A 24,614-nucleotide genomic window follows, 5' to 3' on the forward strand; every position below is an offset into this window, starting at 1 on the left:
TCCACCTGAACCCCCACAGTGATCGATCCACCTGAACCCCCACAGTGATCGATCCACCCTGAACCCCCAGTGATCGATCCACCTGAACCCCCACAGTGATCGATCCACCCCGAACCCCCACAGTGATCGATCCACCCTGAACCTCCACAGTGATCGATCCACCTGAACCCCCACAGTGATCGATCCACCCTGAACCTCCACAGTGATCGATCCACCCTGAACCCCCACAGTGATCGATCAACCCGAACCTCCACAGTGATCGATCCACCCTGAACCCCCACAGTGATCGATCAACCCGAACCCCCCACAGTGATCGATCAACCCGAACCCCCCACAGTGATCGATCCACCCTGAACCCCCACAGTGATCGATCCACCCTGACCCTGAGGTGCCCACGGCTGTGCCTCAGGATGATTCAGTGCCTGTGGGTTTGTTGCTGGGGCTCCGCGCCTTCAGGAGGTCATAGGACTTGTAACATTTGAGGTCACTGTCTCCTTCGATACTCAGATACTGGTCTCTGGAATTACTGAAGTGCAATTTAAGATTAACTTCCTTAAACTTGTCAGCTGCTGAAACACACATCCGTGACTTTGTTACCTCCAGACTTGACTATTCCAGTGCTCACCTGGCTGGCCTCCCACATTCTACCCTCCATAAACTGAGGTCACCCAAAACTCTACTGCCCATGGCCTTACTCAGACTAAGTCCCATTCACCCATCACACCTGTGCTCGCTGACTAGTTCCCGGTTAAGCAACTCATTCATTTTAAAATTCTTATCCTTGTTTACAAATGCCTGCATGGCCTCACCCCTCAACATCTCTGTAATCTCCTCCAGCCCCACGACCCTCCAAAATGGTCTCTTGTGCATCCCTGATTTCAATCACTGTACCCTTGATGGTCGTGCCTACGCTCTGGATTCCTTCCCTAAACCTCTCTACCACAATCTCCTCCTTTAAAAGGTTTCTTAAAATCTCTCTCTTTGTGAACTGCCTGGTCGCATGTGAGCTACCTTAAACATGAACTGCAGCGGGAGTTTTCCTGCAGTGCGGGGGAGCCGAATGGCTCAATGTCCTTTGTCCTGCTCCCATATTAATACGGTGCCAATGCTTCCTCAAGTTGTGCAGGAGGGAAGAGTTAGAAAAATGAAGGTCCTTGCCTTCAGTATGGCCTGAGTGACCGGCTGCCGCCCTCTCCGAATCTCATTGGCTTCTTTCTCTATGAAGCAGGCTGGCACCTTCTTGACCAGTATCCCAGGACTCTCGGCATCTCTGAACTCTACCTGCACCCCAGCAGCCTCCAGTTGCTTCCAATACAATCTGTTGGGAATAGACAGAAACCATTGATCAGAAACCTGCTTCAACCAATAGCCCAATGTTGACCAGTGGCCCAATGCTGACCAGTACCCAGTAAAGTCTGGCTCGGGTATAAAATTAAAACACGACCCGGGCCCGACCCAACCACAGCCAACCCGAACCCGATCCGGGCCCAAGTCTTTGAATTTTTTTCCCCGCCTGTTCATCCATCCCGACAGCAGGCTATCCCTGCGGATGCAGTTGTGGGGAATCATGGGTAAGCCTGATCCCATGACTTCCTGGAAGCACTGTCCAGCCCGACCCGACCAAAGCCCGAATGCCGGACTCGGAATATAGACCCGACCTGAACCCAACACATGTAGTCGGGTCTCGTCGGGTAGCCAGGCTTTAGTATGCGGACATTGATCAGTGATCTAGAACTGACCAATGGCCCAGCATAAACAGGCACTTTGGACACTCTTAGTGACCCTGTCACCAGCCAGCATAATGAACCTGCTGCTACTTCTGCCTTGCTCATGCCACCCTTGTCTTACTAAAAGGCCGATCCCATGTTACTTTTTCCGGAGACTGTCACAGCAGCTTTGCCATTCTCTTGCTATCTCCTTTCATTTCCCATCACTTTGTAGTTAGTGTCAGGAAGCGACCTATTGGCAACACCAGCATGAGCCCGTCCACCGAGTACCACCAGATGGAGAGATGCCCCCAACCAGATGCAGAGATTTCCCATGGATTGGACAGCACAGGAGCTATTCACCTATCGAGGGAAAGGGAGAAGCTGAGCTACAAACACAGTGGCCTGGATATGCTGCCTGCCACTGTGGAAATGGGATAAGCGAATGTGGGAAGTTGTCCAGACATTGGTTGCCCGACTGAAAGTGAGGGGAATGCATGCATAGGGACTGAATGTCGGGGTGTTGGGTTCCCGGGAGTGAATGTTCAGGTGTTGGATGCTACGGAACCATTGGCAAGTCTCCCACACCTGTTAGGTGCCCTACCCCTTCCTGCCTATTAAAAGCACCACCCACACTACATTAGCAGCCTGACTCTGCACCCAGCACTGTGGATGGAAATCATAGAATCAGAGAAAGCTTATGGCACAGGAAAGGTCCCATCCTGTCTCTACCGGCAAAACACCGTTCCACCTATTCAACTCCCAGCTGCCAGCATTTTGTCCGTAGCCCTGCAGATTACAGCACTTGAGGTGCACATCCAGACACCTTTTGAATGAGTTAAGGGTTTCTGCCTCAACTCCCCTTTCAGGCAGTGAGTTCCAGCACCCAGCCTCCCCCCCACCCCCCCGCCCCACCCTCTGGGTGAAAAAACATTTCCTCATCTCCCCTCGAATCTTTCTCCCAATCACTTTAAATCTATTTGCTTCTAATTCCCACCCTTCTCTCACCTTTACATGGTCTACCTCCAACACTTCCCTTCCCTTCCTCGACTTCTCTGTCTAAATCTCTGGGGACAGGCTGTCTACTAATATCCATTATAAATCCACCGTTTCCCACAGCTACCTCGACTACACTTCTTCACACCCTGCCTCCTGTAAGGAATCCATTCCATTCTTCCAGTTTCTCCGTCTCAGACACATCTGCTCTGATGATGCTACCTTCCATGACAGCGCTTCTGATATGTCTTCCTTTTTCCTCAACCGTGGATTCCCCCCCACTGTGGTTGACGGGGCCCTCAACCGTGTCCGGCCCATTTCCCGCACCTCTACCCTCATCCCTTCCCCTCCCTCCCAGAACCGTGACAGGGATCCCCTTATCCTCACTTTCCACCCCATCAGCCTCCATATCCAAAGGATCATCCTTTGCCATTTCCACCACCTCCAGCGTGATGCCACAACCAAACGCATCTTCCCCTCCCTTCCCCTGTCAGCATTTTGAAGGGATCGTTCCCTCCGTGACACTCTGGTCCACTCCTCCATTACCCCCCACCACCTCCCTCCCTTCCCACGGCACCTTCCCCTGCAATCGCAGGTGGTGTAATGCCTGCCCATTTACCTCCTCTCTCCTCACTATCCAGGCCCCAAACACTCCTTTCAGGCGATGCAACGATTTACTTGTACTTCTTTCAATGTAGTATACTGTATTCGCTGCTCACAATGTGGTCTCCTCTACACTGGGGAGACCAAACGCAGACTGGGTGACCGCTTGGCGGAACATCTCCGCTCAGTCCGCAAGCAGGACCCCGAGCTTCCGGTTGCTTGCCATTTCAACACTCCGCCCCCCCCCCCCCCCCCCCCCCCCCCGCTCTCATGCTCACATCTGTGCTGGGATTGCTGCAGTGTTCCAGTGAACATCAACGCAAGCTCGAGGAACAGCATCTCATTTACCGATTAGGCACACTACAGCCTGCCGGATTGAACACTGAGTTCAATCATTTCAGAGGATGACAGTCCCCCCATTTTACTTTTATTTTTAGTTATTTTTTTCTTCTTCAACTTTTTTTTGTGTTTATTTTATTTGATTTCATGTTAGTTTGTTCAGTTTGCTTACCCACTGTTTTTTTCATGTTTGTACTTGCAGCTGTTCAATTATTAGTCCATTAACACACAATCTATACTAATTGCTTTGTCTTTCAACACACCATTAACATATCTTTGCTCCATGACCTTCTGGTCAGCTATTCTGTGACTTTGTCCTATCTACAACTTCTCCTTTGTTATCTCTTGCCCCACCCCCATTTTACATGCTTATAACCTTTTACATTTCTAATATTTGCCAGTTCTGAAGGGTCACTGACCTGAAACGTTAATTATGCTTCTCTCTCCACAGATGCTGCCAGACCTGCTGAGTATTTCCAGCATTTCTTGTTTTTACTTTAAATCTTTTGCCCCCTCATCACTGACCTCTCTGCTAAGGTGAATAAGCCCTTCACATCCACACTATCCAAGCCCCTCAAAATTTTGTACATTTCAATCAGATATCCCCTCAGCCTTCTCTGTTCCAAGGAGTCATAGAGCAGAGAAACAGGCCCTTCGGCCCATCGGGTCTTTGCCGGCCATCAAGCACCTAAATATTCTAATCCCATTTTCCAACACTTGGCCCGTAGCCTTATATGCTATGGCGTTTCAAGTGCTCATCTAAATACTTCTTAAATGTTGTGAGGGTTCCTGCCTCTACCACCTCTTCAGGCAATGTATTCCAGATTCCAACCACCCTCTGGGTGAAAAATTTTTTCCTCAAATCCCCTCTAAACCTCCTGCCCCTTACCTTAAATCTATGCCCCCTGGTTCTTGACCCCTCCGCTAAGAACAAAGAACAGTACAGCACAGGAACAGGCCATTCGGCCCTCCAAACCTGTGTCGATCTTGATGCCTGCCTAAACTAAAACCTTCTGCACTTCCGGGGACCGTATCCCTCTATTCCCATCCTATTCATATATTTGTCAAGATGCCTCTTAAACATCGCTATCGTACCTGCTTCCACCACCTCCCCCGGCAGCAAGTTCCAGGCACTCACCACCCTCTGTGTATAGAACTTGCCTCGCACATTCCCTCTAAACTTTGCCCCTCTCACCTTAAACCTATGTCCCCTAGTAACTGACTCTTCCACCCTGGAAAAAGCTTCTGACTATCCACTCTGTCCATGCCGCTCATAACTTTGTAAACCTCCAGCGTGTCGCCCCTCCACCTCCGTCGTTCCAGTGAAAACAATCCGAATTTATTCAACCTCTCTTCATAGCTAAAGCCCTCCAGACCAGGCAACATCCTGGTAAACCTCTTCTGTACCCTCTCCAAAGCCTCCACATCCTTCTGGTAGTGTGGCTACCAGAATTGCACGCAATATTCTAAGTGTGGCCTAACTAAAGTTCTGTACAGCTGCAGCATGACTTGCCAATTTTTATACTCTATGCCCCGACCGATGAAGGCAAGCATGCCGTATGCCTTCTTGACTACCTTATCCACCTGCGTTGCCACTTTCAGTGACCTGTGGACCTGTAAGCCCAGATCTCTCTGCCTGTCAATACTCCTAAGGGTCCTGCCATTTACTGTATACTTCCCACCTGCATTAGACCTTCCAAAATGCATTACCTCACATTTGTCCGGATTAAACTCCATCTGCCATTTCTCCGCCCAAGTCTCCAACCGATCTATATCCTGCTGTATCCTCTGACAATCCTCATCATTATCCACAACTCCACCAACCTTTGTGTCATCCGCAAACTTACTAATCAGACCAGCTACATTTTCCTCCAAATCATTTATATATACTACAAACAGCAACGGTCCCAGCACTGATCCCTGCGGAACACCACTAGTCACATCCCTCCATTCAGAAAAGCACCCTTCCACTGCTACCCTCTGTCTTCTATGACTGAGCCAGTTCTGTATCCATCTTGCCAGCTCACCTCTGATCCCGTGTGACTTCACCTTTTGTACCAGTCTACCATGAGGGACCTTGTCAAAGGCTTTACTGAAGTGAAGTCAGTAAAAAGGTTTCTTCCTATCTAACTTATCAGTGCCCCTCATAATTTTGTATACCTCAATCAGGTCCCCCCTCAGCCTTCTCTGCCCTAAGGAAAACAACCCTAGCCTTTTCACTCTCTCTTCATAGCTGAAATGCTCCAGCTCAAGCAACATCCTGGTGAATCTCATCTGCACCCTCTCCAGGGTAACCACATCCTTCCTATAGTGTGGTGCCCACACTCACCAGCACCTTCTCAAGGGCAATTAGGGATGGGCAATAAATGCTGGCCTGGCCATCGACGCCCAAATCCCGTGAATGAATAAAAAAAAAGAACTGTACACAGTACTCCAGCTGTGGCCTAACTAGCATTTTATACAGCTCCATCATAACCTCCCTGCTCTTATATTCTATGCCTCAGCTAAAAAAGGCAAGTAGCCCATATGCCTTTCTAACCACCTTATCTACCTCTGCTGTTGCCTTCAGTGATCTATGGACAAGTACACCAAGGTCCCTCTGACCCTCTACTTCCTAGTGTCCTACCATCCATTGTATATTCCCTTGCCTTGTTAGTCCTCCCAAAATGCATCACCTCACACTTCTCGTGATTAAATTCCATTTGCCACTTCCCCGCCCATCTTACCAGCCCATCTATATCATCCTGTAATCTAAGGCTTTCCTCCTCACTATTTACGACACCACCAATTTGCATGTCATTTGCGAACTTACTGATCATACCTCCTATATTCACGTCTAAATCATTAACGTATACTACAAACAGCAAGGGTCCCAGCACCGATCCCTGCGGTACACCACTGGTCACAGACTTCCACTCGCAAAAACAACCCTCGACCATCACCCTCTGCCTCCTGCCACTAAGCCAATTTTGGATCCAATTTGTCAAATTATCCTGGATCCCATGGGCTCTTACCTTCTTAACCAATCTCCCATGTGGGACTTTACCAAAAGCCTTACTGAAGTCCATGTAGACTACATCAACTGCTATACCCTCATCTATACATCTAGTCACCGCCTCGAAAAATTCAATCAAGTTAGTTAGGCATGATCTCCCCCTGACAAACAATGCTGACTATCCCTGATTAATCCCTGCCTCTCCAAGTGGAGATTAATCCAGTCCCTCAGAATTTTTTCCAATAGTTTCCCTTTCACTGATGTTAGACTCATCGGCCTGTAATTACCTGGTTTATCCCTGCTACCCTCCTTGAATAATGGTACCACATTTGCTGTCCTCCAATCCTCTGGTACCTCTCCTGTGGCCAGAGAGGATTTGAAAATTTGTGTCAGAGCCCTTGCTATCTCCTTCCTTACCTCACATAGCAGCCTCGGATACATCTCAGCTGGGCCTGAGGATTTATCCACTTTTAAGCCCGCTAAAACAACAAATACTTCCTCTCTTTCAATGCTAATTTGTTCAAGTATATCACAATCCCCCTCCCTGATCTCTACACCTACATTGTCCTTCTCCACAGTGAACACAGCTGAAAAGTAATCATTTAAAACCTCACCTATGTCCTCTGGCTCCACACACAGATTGCCACTTTGGTTCCTAATAGGCCCTGCTCTTTCCCTGATTATCCTCTTGCCATTAATATACTTATAAAATGCCGTGGGATTTTCCTTTATCTTGCCTGCCAGTGTTTTCTCATGTCCCCTCTTCGTTCTCCTAATTACTTTTTTTTAAGTACCCCCTACACTTTCTATACTCCTCTAGTGCCTCCGCTGTTTTCAGCGCTCTGAATCTGCCATAAGCCTCCTTTTTTTTCCTGATCCAATCCTCTATATCCCTTGACATCCAGGGTTCCCTGGACATGTTGGTCCTACCCTTCACCTTTACGGGAATATATTGGTCCTGAGCTCTCACTATTTCCTTTGAATGACTCCCACTGGTCTGATGTAGACTTTCCTACAAGTAGCTGCTCCCAGTCCACTTTGGCCAGATCCTGTATTATCATATTATCAAGGAGAACAACAACAGCCTAATGTTGGCCCCTCTGCTCTTCAGCAAACAGCAGCCCCTCAAATTTTGACTTTCATTTTCCATCAGTTTGTCACTAACCGTAAAAGCCTGGCTTCGTCCTGGGTGCAGCTGATCTCCATCGGTGGGCATACTGTAGAGGTGCACAGTTTCCTGTGACTAGCAGCCTCTGGCACCACCTCATAGCAATCTGCAGATATAAATTAAAGAAACAAAGAACAATCAGGCAGATACATTTCACAGGTCACAGATACATCCGGCAGGTCACAGATACGAGGAGTCATGGAGTATTCAGCCCATCGAGCCGTGCTGGCTCTCTGTAGAGCAATCCAGTCAGTCCCATTCCCCTGCTCCAATCCTGCAGTCCTGCTAGTTTGTTTCTGTCAAGTGCCCATCCAGTTTCCTTTTGAAATCACTCATCATCTCCGCTGTCACCACCCTCGTAGGCAGCGAGTTCCAGGTCATTACATCTCGCTGCGCAAAAAAGTTCTTCCTCAAATCCCAATGCATCTCTTGTCCAAAACCTTAAATCTGTGTTTAGTTTAGTTTGAGATACAGCACTGAAACTGGCCCTTCGGACCACTGAGTCTGTGCCGACCAACAACCACCCATTTATACGAATCCTACATTAATCCCATATTCCCTACCACATCCCCACTATTCTCCTACCACCTACCTACACTACGGGCAATTTACAATGGGCAATTTACCTATCAACCTGCAAGTCTTTGGCTGTGGGAGGAAACCGGAGCACCCAGCGGAAACCCACGCAGACACAGGGAGAATTTGCAAACTCCGCACAGGGCAGTACCCAGAACCGAACCTGGGTCACTGGAGCTGTGAGGCTGTGGTGCTAACCACTGCGCCACTGTGTCCCTTAGGCCTTGTACCATCAGCTGATGGGATCAGTTTTTCTTTGTCTAACCTTTCTATACTTATAATCTTGTAGAACTCTATCAAATCTCCCCACGATCTCTGTTGCTCAAAGGAGAACAACCCCAGCTTCTCCAACCTAACCTTGTAGCTAAAATCCCTCATCCCTAGAACCATTCCGGTAAATCTCCTCTGCACCTTCTCAAGAAACTGCGTATCCTTCCTAAAGTGTGGTGATCAAAAAAAAACCTAGTACTGAACCTTGGGGAACACCACTGACTACCATCGTCCAGTCTGGAAACAACCATTTACCAGAGCTCACTGTTTACTGTCCTTAAGCCAATGTTTTATCCAATTGGACACTGACCCTCCTATTCCATGAGCCTCAATTTTGTTAACCAGTCTTTTATGTGGTACTTTGTCAAACGCTTTCTTAAAATCCATATAGACAACATCCATTGCTTTTCTTTCATCAACCTTGTCCGTTACTTCATTAAAACAATTAATTAGATTTGTCAAGAACAAATTTTTTATTCGTTCTTGGAATGTGGGCGTCACTGGCTAGGCCAGCATTTATTGCTCATCTCTAATTGCCTTTGAGAAGGTGGTGGTGAGCAGTCTTCTTGAACCGCTGCAGTCCATGGGAGGTCGGTACACCCACAGTGCAGTTAGGAGGCAAGTTCCGGGATTTTGACTCAGAGATATAGTTCCAAGTCAGGATGGTGTGTGGCTTGGAGGGGAACTTGCAGGTGGTGGTGTTCCCTTGCATCTGCTGCTCTTGTCCTTCTAGGTGGTGAAGGTCGCGGGTTTAGAAGGTGCTGTCGAAAGGAGCCTTGGTGAGATGCTGTAGTGCATCTTGTAGATGGTACACACTGCTGCCACTGTGCATGAGTAACTGAGGAGTCACGAATGGTGAACATTGTGCAATCATCAGCGAACATCCCCACTTCTGACCTTATGATTGAAGGAAGGTTATTGATGAAGCAGCTGAAGATGGTTGGGCTGAGGACACTAACCTGAGGAACTCCTGCAGTGATGTCCTGGAGCTGAGATGATTGACCGACAACAACCACAACCTTTGCACTAGGTATGACTCCAACCAGTGGTGAGTTTTCCCCCTGATTCCCATTGACTCTGGTTTTGCTAGGGCTCCTTGATATCATACTAGGTCAAATACTGCCTGGAGTACTGCAGTCTCTCTCATCTCAACATCTTTTACAAATCCGAGTTGGATTTCCCTAATTAACTCAGACCTCCCCAAATGCCTGTTGATTTTTTTCCTGATTATTGTTTCTAAAACCTTACCCACCAATGATGTTAGACTGACCTGCCTATAGTTACTCGGAATATCCTTTCTCGAATTAGGTTGTCACATTTGCCACTCTCCAATTCTCTGGCACCTCCCCCATATCTAGGGAAAGTTACGGTCACAGATATGTGCTGCAGGTCACAGATACATCCCATAGGTTACATGTCATAGATCAAGAAAGGGCACCCACCTTCCTTACCTGGTCTAGCCTATGTGCAACTCCAGTCACACACTATGTGTTTGTCTTTTAAGGGCAACTGGGCATGGTCAATGGAAAGATCGTGAACCTGTCCCATGCCCATTACCGCCTCAGGATGTTCCAAAGTACTTTGCAGCCAATGAAGTATCTTTTAAAATCTCGTCAGTTGCATTGTCAGAAACGCGACAGCAAGAAGCCAGAAACAGCAATGAGATGAATATTATTATTTGGGTTTTTTGACATACGGTAGAGGCCTGCTCAGGTCGGGAAAAAAGAAACCGACCCAACCACCGTGGACCCGAGCCCGACCCGGCCCGAGTTCCTCCAATTTTGCCCCGAGCCCGACCCGACCATCCCTTTATCCACCTTCGGACTCAGAATCTCCATGAAGCTGCAGCACATGCTTGATGATGTCATAGTGACGTCACTCGCTCACTGTGCAGATAGGTTTCGTCCCGGACTCCAAGCTCAGGTAAGTGTTTTTAATTTCAATACTTACCAGCAGAGCACTTACCCTGTGTGTCCGGCCCGACCTGATCCAACTCAACCTGGACTCGGCCCAACCCGGACCGAGCCCGAAAGCCGGACCCTGAAGATGGGCCCAACCCGACCCGAACCCGACATGTGTCGTCGGGTTCGGGTCAGGTAGCAGGTCTCCAATGTATGGGTTGTGGGATAAATGTCCAGAACTCACTTAATCTACTTTGATTAATAGGAGGGAATCTTTTACAACCATCTGAATACAAAAATAGGTGGGAGGGCATGTTGTGATGTGGACATAAGGAATCTGCAAGAGGATATAGATAGGTTGAGTGAGTGGGAAAAAACTTGGCAGATGAAGTTTAATGTAGGAAAGTGTGAGGTCATGCACTTTGGTAGGAAGAATCAAAAGACAGACTATTATTTAAATGGAGAGAGACTCCAATAAAAATGCAGTACAGAGGGATCTGGGTGTTCTTGTGCATGAAATACAAAAAGTTAGCATGCAGGTGCAGCAAGTAATTAAGGCGCCAAATGGAATTTTGGCCTGTATTGCTAGGGGGTTGAAGTTTAAAAATAGGGAAGTCTTGTTACAATTGTACAGGGTGTTGGTGAGGCTGCACCTGGAATACTGTGTACAGTTTTGGTCCCCGAATTTAAAAAAGGATATACTGGCATTGGAGGCAGTTCAAAAGAGATTCACTGGGCTGATTCCTGGGATGCAGGGGTTGTCTTATCGAGAACGGCTAAACCAGTTAGGCCTTTATTCATTAGAGTTTAGAAGAATGAGGGGTGATCTTATTGAAACGTACAAGATTCTGAGGGGACTTGATAGGGTAGATGTTGAGAAGATGTTTCCAACAGTGAGGAAATCTCGAACTAGAGGACATGGTTACAGAATAAGGGGATAGTCATTTAAAAGTGAGATGCGAAGGAATATCTTCTCTCAGAGGGTAGTGAATGTTTGGAATTCTCTACCCGAGAGAGTTGTGGAGGCTAGATCACTGAAAGTATTTAAAGAGGAGGTTTATAGATTTTTGAAATATCGGGGATTTGAGGGTTATGAGGAGCAAAAGAGGAGTTGAGGTCTGGGGCAGATCAGCCATGATCTTATTGAATGGTAGGGCAGGCTTGAGGGGACGAATGGCCTACTCCTGCTCATATTTCCATGTTCTTATGAATAGTCAGTCAAGGCTGTGCTGTCAGTCAACAGATGCTGCCAGACCTGCCGAGTATTTCCAGCACTTTCGGTTTTTATTTATTTCCAGTATCCACAGTACTCTGCTTGAGTCAGTCAGGGTCTAAGTCTACATTTCAGCCAAAAGACAGCATCTCCAGCAGTGCAGCACTCCGTCAGTATTGCCCCTTCGACAGTGCAGCATTCCCTCAGTACTGACTCTGCCAGGGCACGACTGGCAACTCAATATTCCAGGATATAGAATCTTCAGGCGGGATGGGGGAGGGGAGAGGTTGTAAAAGAGGAGGTGGCATTGCACTATTGATCAAGGAGTCAATTACTGCAGTAAGGAGGGATGATATCTTAGATGGTTCCTCAAATGAGGCCATATGGGTAGAACTTGAAACAAAAAGGGGGCAATCACTTGGCTGGGAGTGTACTACAGACCTCCAAACAGTCAGGGAGAAATAGAGGAGCAGATATGTAGGCAAATCTCAGAGAGGTGCAAAAATAATAGGGTAATAACAGTAGGGGATTTCAACTTCCCTAATATCAACTGGGATAGTCTTAGTGTAAAGGGCTTAAAGGTGGCAGAATTCTTAAAGTGCATACAGGAGAGCTTTTTGAGCCAGCACCACCAAAGTCCGACAAGAGAAGGGGTGATACTGGACATAATCCTAGGGAATGAAGCCAGACAAGTGATAGAAGTGTCAGTGGGGGAGCATTTCGGGGATAGTGACCATAACTCTGTAACAAAGAACAAACAAAGAAAATTACAGCACAGGAACAGGCCCTTCGGCCCTCCAGGCTTGCGCCGATCCAGATCCTCTATCTAAACATGTCACCTATTTTCTAAGGGTCTGTATCTCTTTACTTCCTGCCCATTCATGTATCTGTCTAGATACATCTTAAAAGACGCTATCGTGCCTGCGTCTACCACCTCCGCTGGCAACGCGTTCCAGGCACCCACCACCCTCTGCGTAAATAACTTTCCACGCAAATCCCCCCTAAACTTTTCCCCTTTCACTTTGAACTCGTGATCCCTAGTAATTGAATCCCCACTCTGGGAAAAAGCTTCTTGCTATCCACCCTGTCTACACCTCTCATGATTTTGTACACCTCAATCAGGTCCCCCCTCAACCTCCGTCTTTCTAATGAAAATAATCCTAATCAAATCAACCTCTCTTCATAGCTAGCGCCCTCCATACCAGGCAACATCCTGGTGAACCTCCTCTGCACCCTCTCCAAAGCATCCACATCCTTTTGGTAATGTGGCGACCAGAACTGCACGCAGTATTCCAAATGTGGCCGAACCAAAGTCTTATACAACTGTAACATGACCTGCCAACTCTTGTACTCAATACCCCGTCCGATGAAGGAAAGCATGCCGTATGCCTTCTTGACCACTCTATTGACCTGCATTGCCACCTTCAGGGAACAATGGACCTGAACACCCAAATCTCTCTGTTCATCAATTTTCCCCAGGATTTTTCCATTTACTGTATAGTTCATTCTTGAATTGGATCTTCCAAAATGCATCACCTCGCATTTGCCCTGATTGAACTTCATCTGCCATTTCTCTGCCCAACTCTCCAATCTATCTATATTCTGCTGTATTCTCTGACAGTCCCCTTCATTATCTGCTACTCCACCAATCTTAGTGTCGTCTGCAAACTTGCTAATCAGACCACCTATACTTTCCTCCAAATCATTTATGTATATCACAAACAACAGTGGTCCCAGCACAGATCCCTGTGGAACACCACTGGTCACACGTCTCCATTTTGAGAAACTCCCTTCCACTGCTACTCTCTGTCTCCTGTTGCCCAGCCAGTTCTTTATCCATCTAGCGAGTACACCTTGGACCCCATGCGCCTTCACTTTCTCCATCAGCCTACCATGGGGAACCTTATCAAACGCCTTACTGAAGTCCATGTATATGACATCGACAGCCCTTCCCTCATCAATCAACTCTCTCACTTCCTCAAAGAATTCTATTAAGTTGGTAAGACATGACCTTCCCTGCACAAAACCATGTTGCCTATCACTGATAAGCCCATTTTCTTCCAAATGGGAATAGATCCTATCCCTCAGTATCTTCTCCAGAAGCTTCCCTACCACTGACGTCAGGCTCACCGGTCTATAATTACCTGCATTATCCCTGCTACCCTTCTTAAACAAGGGGACAACATTAGCAATTCTCCAGTCCTCCGGGACCTCACCCGTGTTTAAGGATGCTGCAAAGATATCTGTTAAGGCCCCAGCTATTTCCTCTCTCGCTTCCCTCAGTAACCTGGGATAGATCCCATCCGGACCTGGGGACTTGTCCACCTTAATGCCTTTTAGAATACCCAACACTTCCTCCCTCTTTCTGCCGACTTGACCTAGAGTAATCAAACATCTGTTCCTAACCTCAACATCTGTCATGTCCCTGTCCTCGGTGAATACCGATGCAAAGTACTCGTTTAGAATCTCACCTATTTTCTCTGACTCCACGCATAACTTTCCTCCTTTGTCCTTCAGTGGGCCAATCCTTTCTCTAGTTATCCTCTTGCTCCTTATATATGAATAGAAGGCTTTGGGATTTTCCTTAACCCTGTTTGCTAAAGATATTTCATGACCCCTTTTAGCTCTCTTAATTCCTCGTTTCAGATTGCGCCTACAATCCCGATATTCTTTCAAAGCTTCGTCTTTCTGCAGCCGCCTAGACCTTATGTATGCTTCCTTTTTCCTCTGAGCTAGTCTCACAATTTCACCTGTCATCCATGGTTCCCTAATCTTGCCATTTCTACCCCTCATTTTCACAGGAACATGTCTCTCCTGCACGCTAATCAACTTCTCTTTAAAAGCCTCCCACATATCAAATGTGGATTTACCTTCAAACAGCTGCTCCCAATCTACATTCCCCAGCTCCTGCCGAATTTTGGTATAGTTGGCCTTCCCCCAATTTAGCACTCTTCCTTTAGGACCACTCTCGTCTTTGTCCATGAGTATTCTAAAACTTACGGAATTGTGATCACTATTCCCAAAGTAGTCCCCTACTGAAACTTCAACCACCTGGCCGGGCTCATTCCCTAACACCAGGTCCAGTATGGCCCCTTCCCGAGTTGGACTATTTACATACTGCTCTAGAAAACCCTCCTGGATGCTCCTTACAAATTCTGCTCCATCTAGACCTCTAACACTAAGTGAATCCCATGTGTAACATTTAAGGTAGTTATGGAAAAGGACAAGATAGACCAGAAATAAAGATACTGAATTGGGGGAAGGCCGATTTCAATTTGCTAAAACAGGATCTGGCCAAAGTGGACTGGGAGCAGCTACTTGTAGGAAAGTCTACATCAGGCCAGCGGGAGTAATTCAAAAAGGAAATAGTGAGAGTTCAGGGCCATCATGTTCCCGTAAAGGTGAAGGGTAGATCAACAAGTCCAGGGAACTTGGATGTCAAGGGATATAGAGGATTGGATAGGAAAAAAAAGGAGGCTTATGGCAGATTCAGGGGGCTGAAAACAGCTGAGGCCCGACATGAGTATAGAAAGTGTAGGGGAGTACTTCAAAAAGTAATTAGGAGAGCAAAGAGGGGACATGAAAAAACACTGGTGGGCAAGATAAAGGAAAATCCAAAAGTGTTTTGTAAGTATATTAAGGGCAAGAGGATAACCAGGGAAAGAGCAGGGCCCATTAAGGATCAAAATGGCAATCTGCGTGTGGAGCCGGATGACGTAGGTGAGGTTTCAAATGATTACTTTTATCTGTGTTCACTATGGAGAAGGACGATGTAGGTGTAGAGATCAGGGAGGGGGATTGTGATATGCTTGAACAAATTAGCGTTGAAAGGGAGGAGGTATTAGCAGTTTTAGCGGGCTCATAAGTGGATAAATCCCCAGGCCCAGATGAGATGTATCCCAGGCTGTTATGTGAGGCAAGGGAGGCGATTGCAGGGGCTTTGACACAAATCTTCAAATCCTCTCTGGCCACAGGAGAGGAGCCAGAGGATTGGAGGAAAGCGAATATGGTACCATTATTCAAAAAGGTTAGCAGAGATAAACCAGGTAATTACAGGCCAGTGAGTCTAACATCAGTGGTAGGAAAACTATTGGAAAAAATTCTGAGGGACAGGATTAATCTCCACTTGGAGAGGCAGGAATTAATCAAGGAGAGTCAGCATGGCTTTGTCAGGGAGAGATCATGTCCAACAAACTTGATTGAATTTTTTGAGGAGCTGACTAGATGTGCAGATAAGGATAAAGCAGTTGATGTAGTCTACATGGACTTCAGTCAGGCTTTTGATAAGGTCCCGCATGGGAGATTGGTTGAGAAGGTAAGAGCCCATGGGATCCAGGGCAATTTAGCAAATTGGATCCAAAATTGGCTTAGTGGCAAGAGAGAGAGGGTGATGGTCGAGGGTTGTTTTTGCGAGTGGAAGCCTGTGACCAGTGGTGTACCGCAGGGATTGGTGCTGGAACCCCTGCTGTTTGAAGTGTAGATTAATGATTTAGACGTGAATATAGGAGGTATGATCAGTAAGTTCGCAGATGACATGATAATAGGTGGTGCTGTAAATAGTGAGAAGGAAAGCCTTAGATTTCAGGATGATATAGATGGGCTGGTAAGATGGACGGAGCAGTGGCAAATGGAATTTAATCCTGAGAAGTGTGAGGTGATGCATTTTGGGAGGACTAACAAGGCAAGGGAATATACAATGGGTGGTAGGACCCTAGGAAATACAGAGGGTCAGAGGGACCTTGGTGTACTTGTCCATAGATCACTGAAGGCAGCAGCACAGGTAGATAAGGTGGTTAGGAAGGCATTTGGGATACTTGCCTTTATTAGCTGATGCATAGAATATAAGAGCAGGGAGGTTATGATGGAGCTGTATAAAACACTAGTTAGGCCACAGCTGGAGTACTGTGTACAGTTCTGGGCACCACACTATAGGAAGGATGTGATTGCACTGGAGAGGGTGCAGAGGAGATTCACCAGGATGTTGCCTGGGCTGGAGCATTTCAGCTATGAAGAGAGACTGAAAAGGCTAGGGTTGTTTTCCTTGGAGCAGAGAAGGATGAGGTATGATTGAGGTATACAAAATTATGAGGGGAATAGATAGGGTAGATCGCAAGAAACTTTTTCCCTTAGCGGAGTTGTCAATAACCAGGGGGCATAGATTTAAGGTAAGGGGCACGAGGTTTAGGGGATTTGAGGAAAATTGTTTTCACCCAGAAGATGGTTGGAATCTGGAACACACTGCCTGAAGAGGTGATAGAGGCAGGAACCCTCACAACATTTAAGAAGTATTTAGATGAGCACTTGAAATGCCATAGCATACAAGGCTAAGGGTCAAGTGCTGGAAAATGGGATTAGAATAGATAGGCTTGATGGCTGGCACGGACATGATGGGCCAAAGGGCCTGTTTCTGTGCTGTATAACTCTATGACGCCGACAGTACAGCACTCCCTCAGTATTTACACTAAGAGTATCGGCCGTGATTTTGATAAAATTCTGAGAGAGATACTCACTGAGCCCCAGCTGGCACCTTAATTTATATCTAAAATATTAGTGCTGTCCCACATTCAACATCCTCACCTGAAATCAACTGTTCCAGTCGCACTCGCTCATGGGCTGCATGCTGATCGACCAACACCAGCAGATTACCCCCTGGAGCGCAAAACATCCAGTTAGACACACTCACAAATATATCAAATACACCCCCCAGAACAAACAATCACCATCTCCCTCCACTAATAGTGCCACGTGCTAGTCAGAGTAGAAATAGCAGGAAAAATAAGATGAATACGTGGCTGAGGAGATGGTGTGAGGGGGAGGGTTGCAGATTCCTGGGACATTGGGACCGGTTCTGGGGGAGGTGGGACCAGTATAAACTGGACGGGTTACACCTGGGCAGGACAGGGACTTATGTCCTATGGGGAGTATTTGTTAGAGTAGTTGGGGAGGATTTAAACTAAAATGGCAAGGGGATGGGAAACTTTGCAAGGAATCAGAGGAGGGGGGATCAAAGACAAGAACTAAAGACAGTAAGGGGAATAAGAAAAGTGATAGGCAGAGAAATCAAGGGCCTGAATCAAACAGGAACACAGTGAAAAATATTGGGAAGAAGACAAGTAATGTTAAAAAGAAAACCTTAAGGCTTTGTGCCTTAACGCGCGGAGCATTCGCAATAAAGTGGATGAAATAATCGCGCAAATAGATGTAAACAGGTATAATACAGTCGGGATTATGGAGACATGGCTGCAGGGTGACCAGGGATGGGAAATGAACATCAAGGGATATTCAGTATTTAGGAAGGACAGACAAAAAGCAAAAGGCAGTGGAGTTGCATTGCTGGTTAAAGAGGAAATTAACACAATAGTGAGGAAGGATATTAGCTCTGACGATGTGGAATCTGTATGGGTAGAGCTGAGAAACACTAAGGGGCAAAAAACATGAGTGGGGTTGGTATATAGACCTCCAAACTGTAGTGGTGATGTTGGGAATTGCAACTCACACTGAAGAGTGCCTGCAGAGTCTTGACAGGTTTGCGGCTGCCTGCTATGAATTTGGCCTAACCATCAGCCTCAAGAAAACGAACATCATGGAGCAGGACGTCAGAAATGCTCCATCCATCAATATCGACGACCACACTCTGGAAGTGGTTCAAGAGTTCACCTACCTAGGCTCAACTATCACCAGTAACCTGTCTCTAGATGCAGAAATCAACAAGCGCATGGGAAAGGCTTCCACTGCTATGTCCAGACTGGCCAAGAGAGTGTGGGAAAATGGCGCACTGACACGGAACACAAAAGTCCGAGTGTATCAAGCCTGTGTCCTCAGTACCTTGCTCTATGGCAGCGAGGCCTGGACAACGTATGTCAGCCAAGAGCGACGTCTCAATTCATTCCATCTTCGCTGCCTCCGGAGAATCCTTGGCATCAGGTGGCAGGACCGTATCTCCAACACAGAAGTCCTCGAGGCAGCCAACATCCCCAGCTGGTACACACTACTGAGTCAGCGGCGCTTGAGATGGCTTGGTCATGTGAGCCGCATGGAAGATGGCAGGTTCCCCAAAGACACATTGTACAGCGAGCTCGCCACTGTTATCAGACCCACCGGCCGTCCATGTCTCCGCTTTAAAGACGTCTGCAAACGCGACATGAAATCCTGAGACATTGATCACAAGTCGTGGGAGTCAGTTGCCAGCAATCGCCAGAACTGGCGGGCAGCCATAAAGGTGGGGCTAAAGTGTGACGAGTTGAAGAGACTTAGCAGTCGGCAGGAAAAAAGACAGAAGCACAAGGGGAGAGCCAACTGTGTAACAGCCCCGACAAACAAATTTTTCTGCAGCACCTGTGGAAGTCTGCCACTCTAGAATTGGCCTTTGTAGCCACTCCAGGCGCTGCTCCACAATCCACTGACCACCTCCAGGCGCTTACCTATTGTCTCTCGAGATAAGGAGGCCAACGAAGAAGAAGAGATGCATGCGATAAAGGAACATCTGTAATTATGGGTGAATTTAATCTGCATATAGATTGGGCAAATCAAATTAGTCACAATACCATAGAGGAGGAATTCTTGGAATGTATACGGGATGGTTTTCTGGACCAATACATTGAGGAGCAACTGGAGAACACGCCATCCTAGACAGGGTATTGTGTAATGAGAGAGGAGTAATTGACAATCTAGTTGTGCAAGACCCCTTGGGGAAGAGCGACCATAATATGATAGAATTCTTCATCAAGATGGAGTGACATAGTTGATTCTGAGACTAGGGTCCTGAATCTTAATAAAGGAAACTACAAAGGTATGAGGCACAGTTGACTATGATGGATTGGGAAACGTTACTTAAAGGGATGACGGTGGATAGGCAATGGCAAACATTTAAAGAGCGCGTGGATGAACTGCAACAATTGTTTATCCCTGTCTGGTGCAAAAATAAAATGGGAAAGGCAGTCAAACCATGGCTTACAAGGGAAATTAGAGATAGCATTAGATCCAAGGAAGAGGCATATAAATTTGCCACAAAAAACAACAGACCTGAGGATTGGGAGCAGTTTAGAATTCAGCAAAGGCGGACCAAGAGATTGATGAAGAAAGGGAAAATAGAGTACGAGAGCAAGCTTGCGGGGAACATAAAAACTGACTGTAAAAGTTTCTATAGGTACGTGAAGAGAAAAAGATTGGTGAAGACAAATGTAGGTCCCTTACAGTCAGAAACAGGGGAATTTATTATGGGGAATAAAGAAATGGCTGACCAACGAAATGCATACCTTGGTTCTGTCTTCACAAAGGAGGACACAAATATCATACTAGAAATGTTGGGGAACACAGGGTTTAGTGAGAGAGAGGAACTGAAAGAAATCAGTATTAGTAGAGAAATGGTGTTGGGGAAATTGATGGGATTGAAGGCTGATAAATCCCCAGGGACTGATGGTATGCATCCCAGAGTACTTAAGGAAGTGGCCCTAGAAATAGTGGATGCATTGGTGGTCATCTTCCAAGATTCTATAGACTTTGGAATAGTTCCTACAGATTGGAGGGTAGCTAATGTAACCCCACTATTTAAAAAGGGAGGTAAAGAGAAAGCAGGGAATTATAGACCAGTCAGCCTGACGTCAGTTTACAAAAGGGAAATCATGCTTGACAAATCTACTGGAATTCTTCAAGGATGTAACTAGTGGAGTTAATAAGGGGGAGCCAGTGGATGTGGTTTATTTGAACTTTCAGAAGGATTTCGACAAAGTCCCACATAAGAGATTAGCGTGTAAAATTAAAGCGCATGGGATTGGGGGTAGTGTATTGCGATGGATAGAAAATTGGTTGGCTGACAGGAAACAAAGAATAAATGGGTCTTTTTCCAAATGGCAGGCAGTGACTAGTGGGGTACCGCAGGATCGGTGCAAGGACCCCAGCTATTCACAATATATAGTAAAGATTTAGATGAGGGAACTAAATGTAATATCTACAAATTTTCAGATGACACAAAACTGGGTGGGAGGGCGAGTTGTGAGGAGGATGCAGGGAGGCTTCAGGGTGATTTGGACAAGTTGAGTGAGTGGGCTAATGCATGGCAGATGCAGTATAATGTGGATAAATGTGAGGTTATCCACTTTGGTAGCAAAAACTGGAAGGCAGATTATCTGAATGGCTATAAACTGAGAGAGGGGAATATGCAGAGAGACCTGGGTGTTCTCGTACACCAGTCGCTGAAGGTAAGCATGCAGGTGCAACAGGCGGTAAAAAAGGCAAATGGTATGTTGGCCTTCATAGCGAGAGGATTCGAATACAGAAGCAGGGATGTCTTACTGCAATTATACAGGGCCTTGGTGAGGCCACACGTGGAATATTTTGTGCAGTTCTGGTCTCCTTATCTGAGGAAGGATGTTCTTGCTATAGAAGGAGTGCAGCAAAGGTTTACCAGACTGATTCCTGGGATGGTGGGACTGAAATATGAGGAGAGATTGAGTCGGTTAGGATTATATTCACTGGAGTTCAGAAGAGTGAGGGGGGATCTCATAGAAACCTATAAAATTCTAACAGGATTTGACAGGGTAGATGCAGGAAGGATGTTCCCGATGGTGGGGGAGTCCAGAACCAGGGGTTGTAGTCTAAGGATACAGGGTAAACCTTTCAGGACTGAGATGAGGTGAAATCTCTTCACCCAGAGAGTGGTGAGCCTGTGGAATTCACCACGACAGAAATCAGTTGAGGCCAAAACATTGTATGTTTTCAAAAAGGAGTTAGATATAGCTCTTGGGGTGAAGGGGAACAAAGGATATGGGGGAGAAAGCAGGAACAGGTTACTGAGTTGGATGATCAGCCATGATCATAATGAATGGTGGAGCAGGACCGAATGGCCTACTCCTCATCCTATTTTCTATGTTTCTAAACCTCCCCGACACCAAACACTCACCATCCCCACCCCCACTCCAAACACTCACCATCCCCTCCCCCACACTAAACACTCACCCTCCCCTCCCCCACTCCAAACACTCACCCTCCCCTCCCCCACTCCAAACACTCACCCTCCCCTCCCCCACTCCAAACACTCACCCTCCCCTCCCCCACTCCAAACACTCACCCTCCCCTCCCCCACTCCAAACACTCACCATCCCCTCCCCCACTCCAAACACTCACCATCCCCTCCCCCACTCCAAACACTCACCATCCCCTCCCCCACTCCAAACACTCACCATCCCCTCCCCCACTCCAAACACTCACCATCCCCTCCCCCACTCCAAACACTCACCATCCCCTCCCCCACTCCAAACACTCACCATTCCCCCCCCCACACACCAAACACTCACCATTCCCACCCCCACACACCAAACACTCACCATCCCCTCCCCCCCACACCAAACACACACCATCCACTCACCATCCCCTCCCCCACACACCAAACACTCACCATCCCCTCCCCCCACACCAAACACTCACCATCCCCCCACCACACCAAACACTCACCATCCCCTCCCCCACACCAAACACTCACCATCCCCCCCCCCACACCAAACACTCTCCATCCGCCCCCCCACACACCAAACACTCTCCATCCCCCCCCCCCACACACCAAACACTCACCATCCCCCCCCACATACGAAACACTCACCATCCCCCCCCACACACCAAATACTCACCATCCCCCCCCCACACACCAAATACTCACCATCCCCCCCCACACACCAAACACTCACCATCCCCCCCCACACACCAAACACTCACCATCCCCCCCCCACACCAAACACTCACCATCCCCTCCCCCACACACCAAACACTCACCACCCCCCCCCCCACACACCAAACACGCACCATCCCCTCCCCACACACCAAACACACACCATCCCCTCCCCCGACACCAAACACTCACCAACCCCTCCCCCGACACCAAACACTCACCATCCCCTCCCCCGACACCAAACACACACCATCCCCTCCCCCGACACCAAACACTCACCAACCCCTCCCCCAACACCAAACACTCACCATCCCCTCCCCACACACCAAACACTCACCATCCCCTCCCCCGACACCAAACACTCACCATCCCCTCCCCACACACCAAACACTCACCATCCCCTCCCCCGACACCAACCCCTCCCCACACACCAAACACTCACCATCCCCTCCCCCGACACCAAACACACCATCCCCTCCCCCGACACCAAACACACACCACCCCCTCCCCCACACACCAAACACACACCATCACCCCCCCACACCAAACACACACCATCCCCCGCCCACACCAAACACACACCATCCCCCGCCCACACCAAACACTCACCATCCCCTCCCCCCACACCAAACACACACCATCCCCCCACACACACCAAACACTCACCATCCCCCACCCCCACACACCAAACACTCACCATCCTCCCCCCCACACTCCAAACACTCACCATCCCATCCCCTCCCCGACACCAAACACTCACCATCCCCTCCCCCACACACCACTCACCATCCCATCCCCCGACACCAAACACTCACCATCCCCCCCCCACACACCAAACACTCACCATCCCCTCCCCCGACACCAAACACTCACCATCCCCTCCCCCGACACCAAACACTCACCATCCCCTCCCCCACACACCAAACACTCACCATCCCCTCCCCCGACACCAAACACTCACCATCCCCTCCCCCACACACCAAACACTCACCATCCCCTCCCCCACACACCAAACACTCACCATCCCCTCCCCCCACACCAAACACTCACCATCCTCCCCCCCGACACCAAACACTCACCATCCCCTCCCCCACACACCACTCACCATCCCATCCCCCGACACCAAACACTCACCATCCCCTCCCCCGACACCAAACACTCACCATCCCCTCCCCCGACACCAAACACACACCATCCCCTCCCCCGACACCAAATACTCACCATCCCCCCCCCCACACACCAAACACTCACCATCCACCCCCCCCCCACACACCAAACACTCACCATCCGCCCCCCACACAAACACTCACCATCCCCCCCCACACACCAAACACTCACCATCCCCCCCCCACACACCAAACACTCACCATTCCCCCCCACACACCAAACACTCACCATTCCCCCCCCACACACCAAACACTCACCATCCGCCCCCCACACAAACACTCACCATCCCCCCCCACACACCAAACACTCACCATCCCCCCCCCACACACCAAACACTCACCATTCCCCCCCACACACCAAACACTCACCATTCCCCCCCCACACACCAAACACTCACCATCCCCTCCCCCACACACCAAACTCTCACCATCCCCTCCCCCACACACCAAACTCTCACCATCCCCTCCCCCACACACCAAACACTCACCATCCCCTCCCCCCACACACCAAACACTCACCCCCCCCCCTACACACCAAACAAACACTCACCATCCCCCCCCCACACACCAAACACTCACCATCCCCCCACACACACCAAACACTCACCATCCCCTCCCCTGACACCAAACACTCACCATCCCCCCACCCCAAACACTCACCATCCCCCCGACACCAAACACTCACCATCCCCTCCCCCACACACCAAACACTCACCATCCCCTCCCCCACACACCAAACACTCACCATCCCCTCCCCCACACACCAAACACTCACAATCCCCTCCCCCCACACACCAAACACTCACCATCCCCTCCCCACACACCAAACACTCACCATCCCCTCCCACACACCAAACACTTACCATCCCCTCCCCCGACACCAAACACTCACCATCCCCTCCCCGACACCAAACACTCACCATCCCCTCCCCCGACACCAAACACTCACCATCCCCTCCCCACACACCAAACACACACCATCCCCTCCCCCGACACCAAACACTCACCAACCCCTCCCCAC

General features: G+C 48.4%; 1 protein-coding gene across 3 annotated transcripts in view; it reads right to left on the minus strand.

The window, feature by feature from the left end:
- The window catches only part of mlh3 (mutL homolog 3 (E. coli)), a 95,854-nt gene that overhangs the window by 30,366 nt on the left and 40,874 nt on the right, over positions 1–24,614 (minus strand). For all 3 annotated transcript variants that reach the window (XM_068038422.1, XM_068038423.1, XM_068038421.1), the window contains 3 exons: positions 17,345–17,416; positions 7,805–7,913; positions 1,159–1,318 (listed from right to left, as the gene is read on the minus strand). In XM_068038422.1, the coding sequence (XP_067894523.1) occupies positions 1,159–1,318; positions 7,805–7,913; positions 17,345–17,416 (341 nt within the window). The remainder of the gene's footprint in view (positions 1–1,158; positions 1,319–7,804; positions 7,914–17,344; positions 17,417–24,614) is intronic.

This window comes from Heterodontus francisci, chromosome 9 (genome assembly GCF_036365525.1).
Source record: "Heterodontus francisci isolate sHetFra1 chromosome 9, sHetFra1.hap1, whole genome shotgun sequence".
In the NCBI taxonomy this organism is placed as follows: domain Eukaryota; kingdom Metazoa; phylum Chordata; class Chondrichthyes; order Heterodontiformes; family Heterodontidae; genus Heterodontus; species Heterodontus francisci.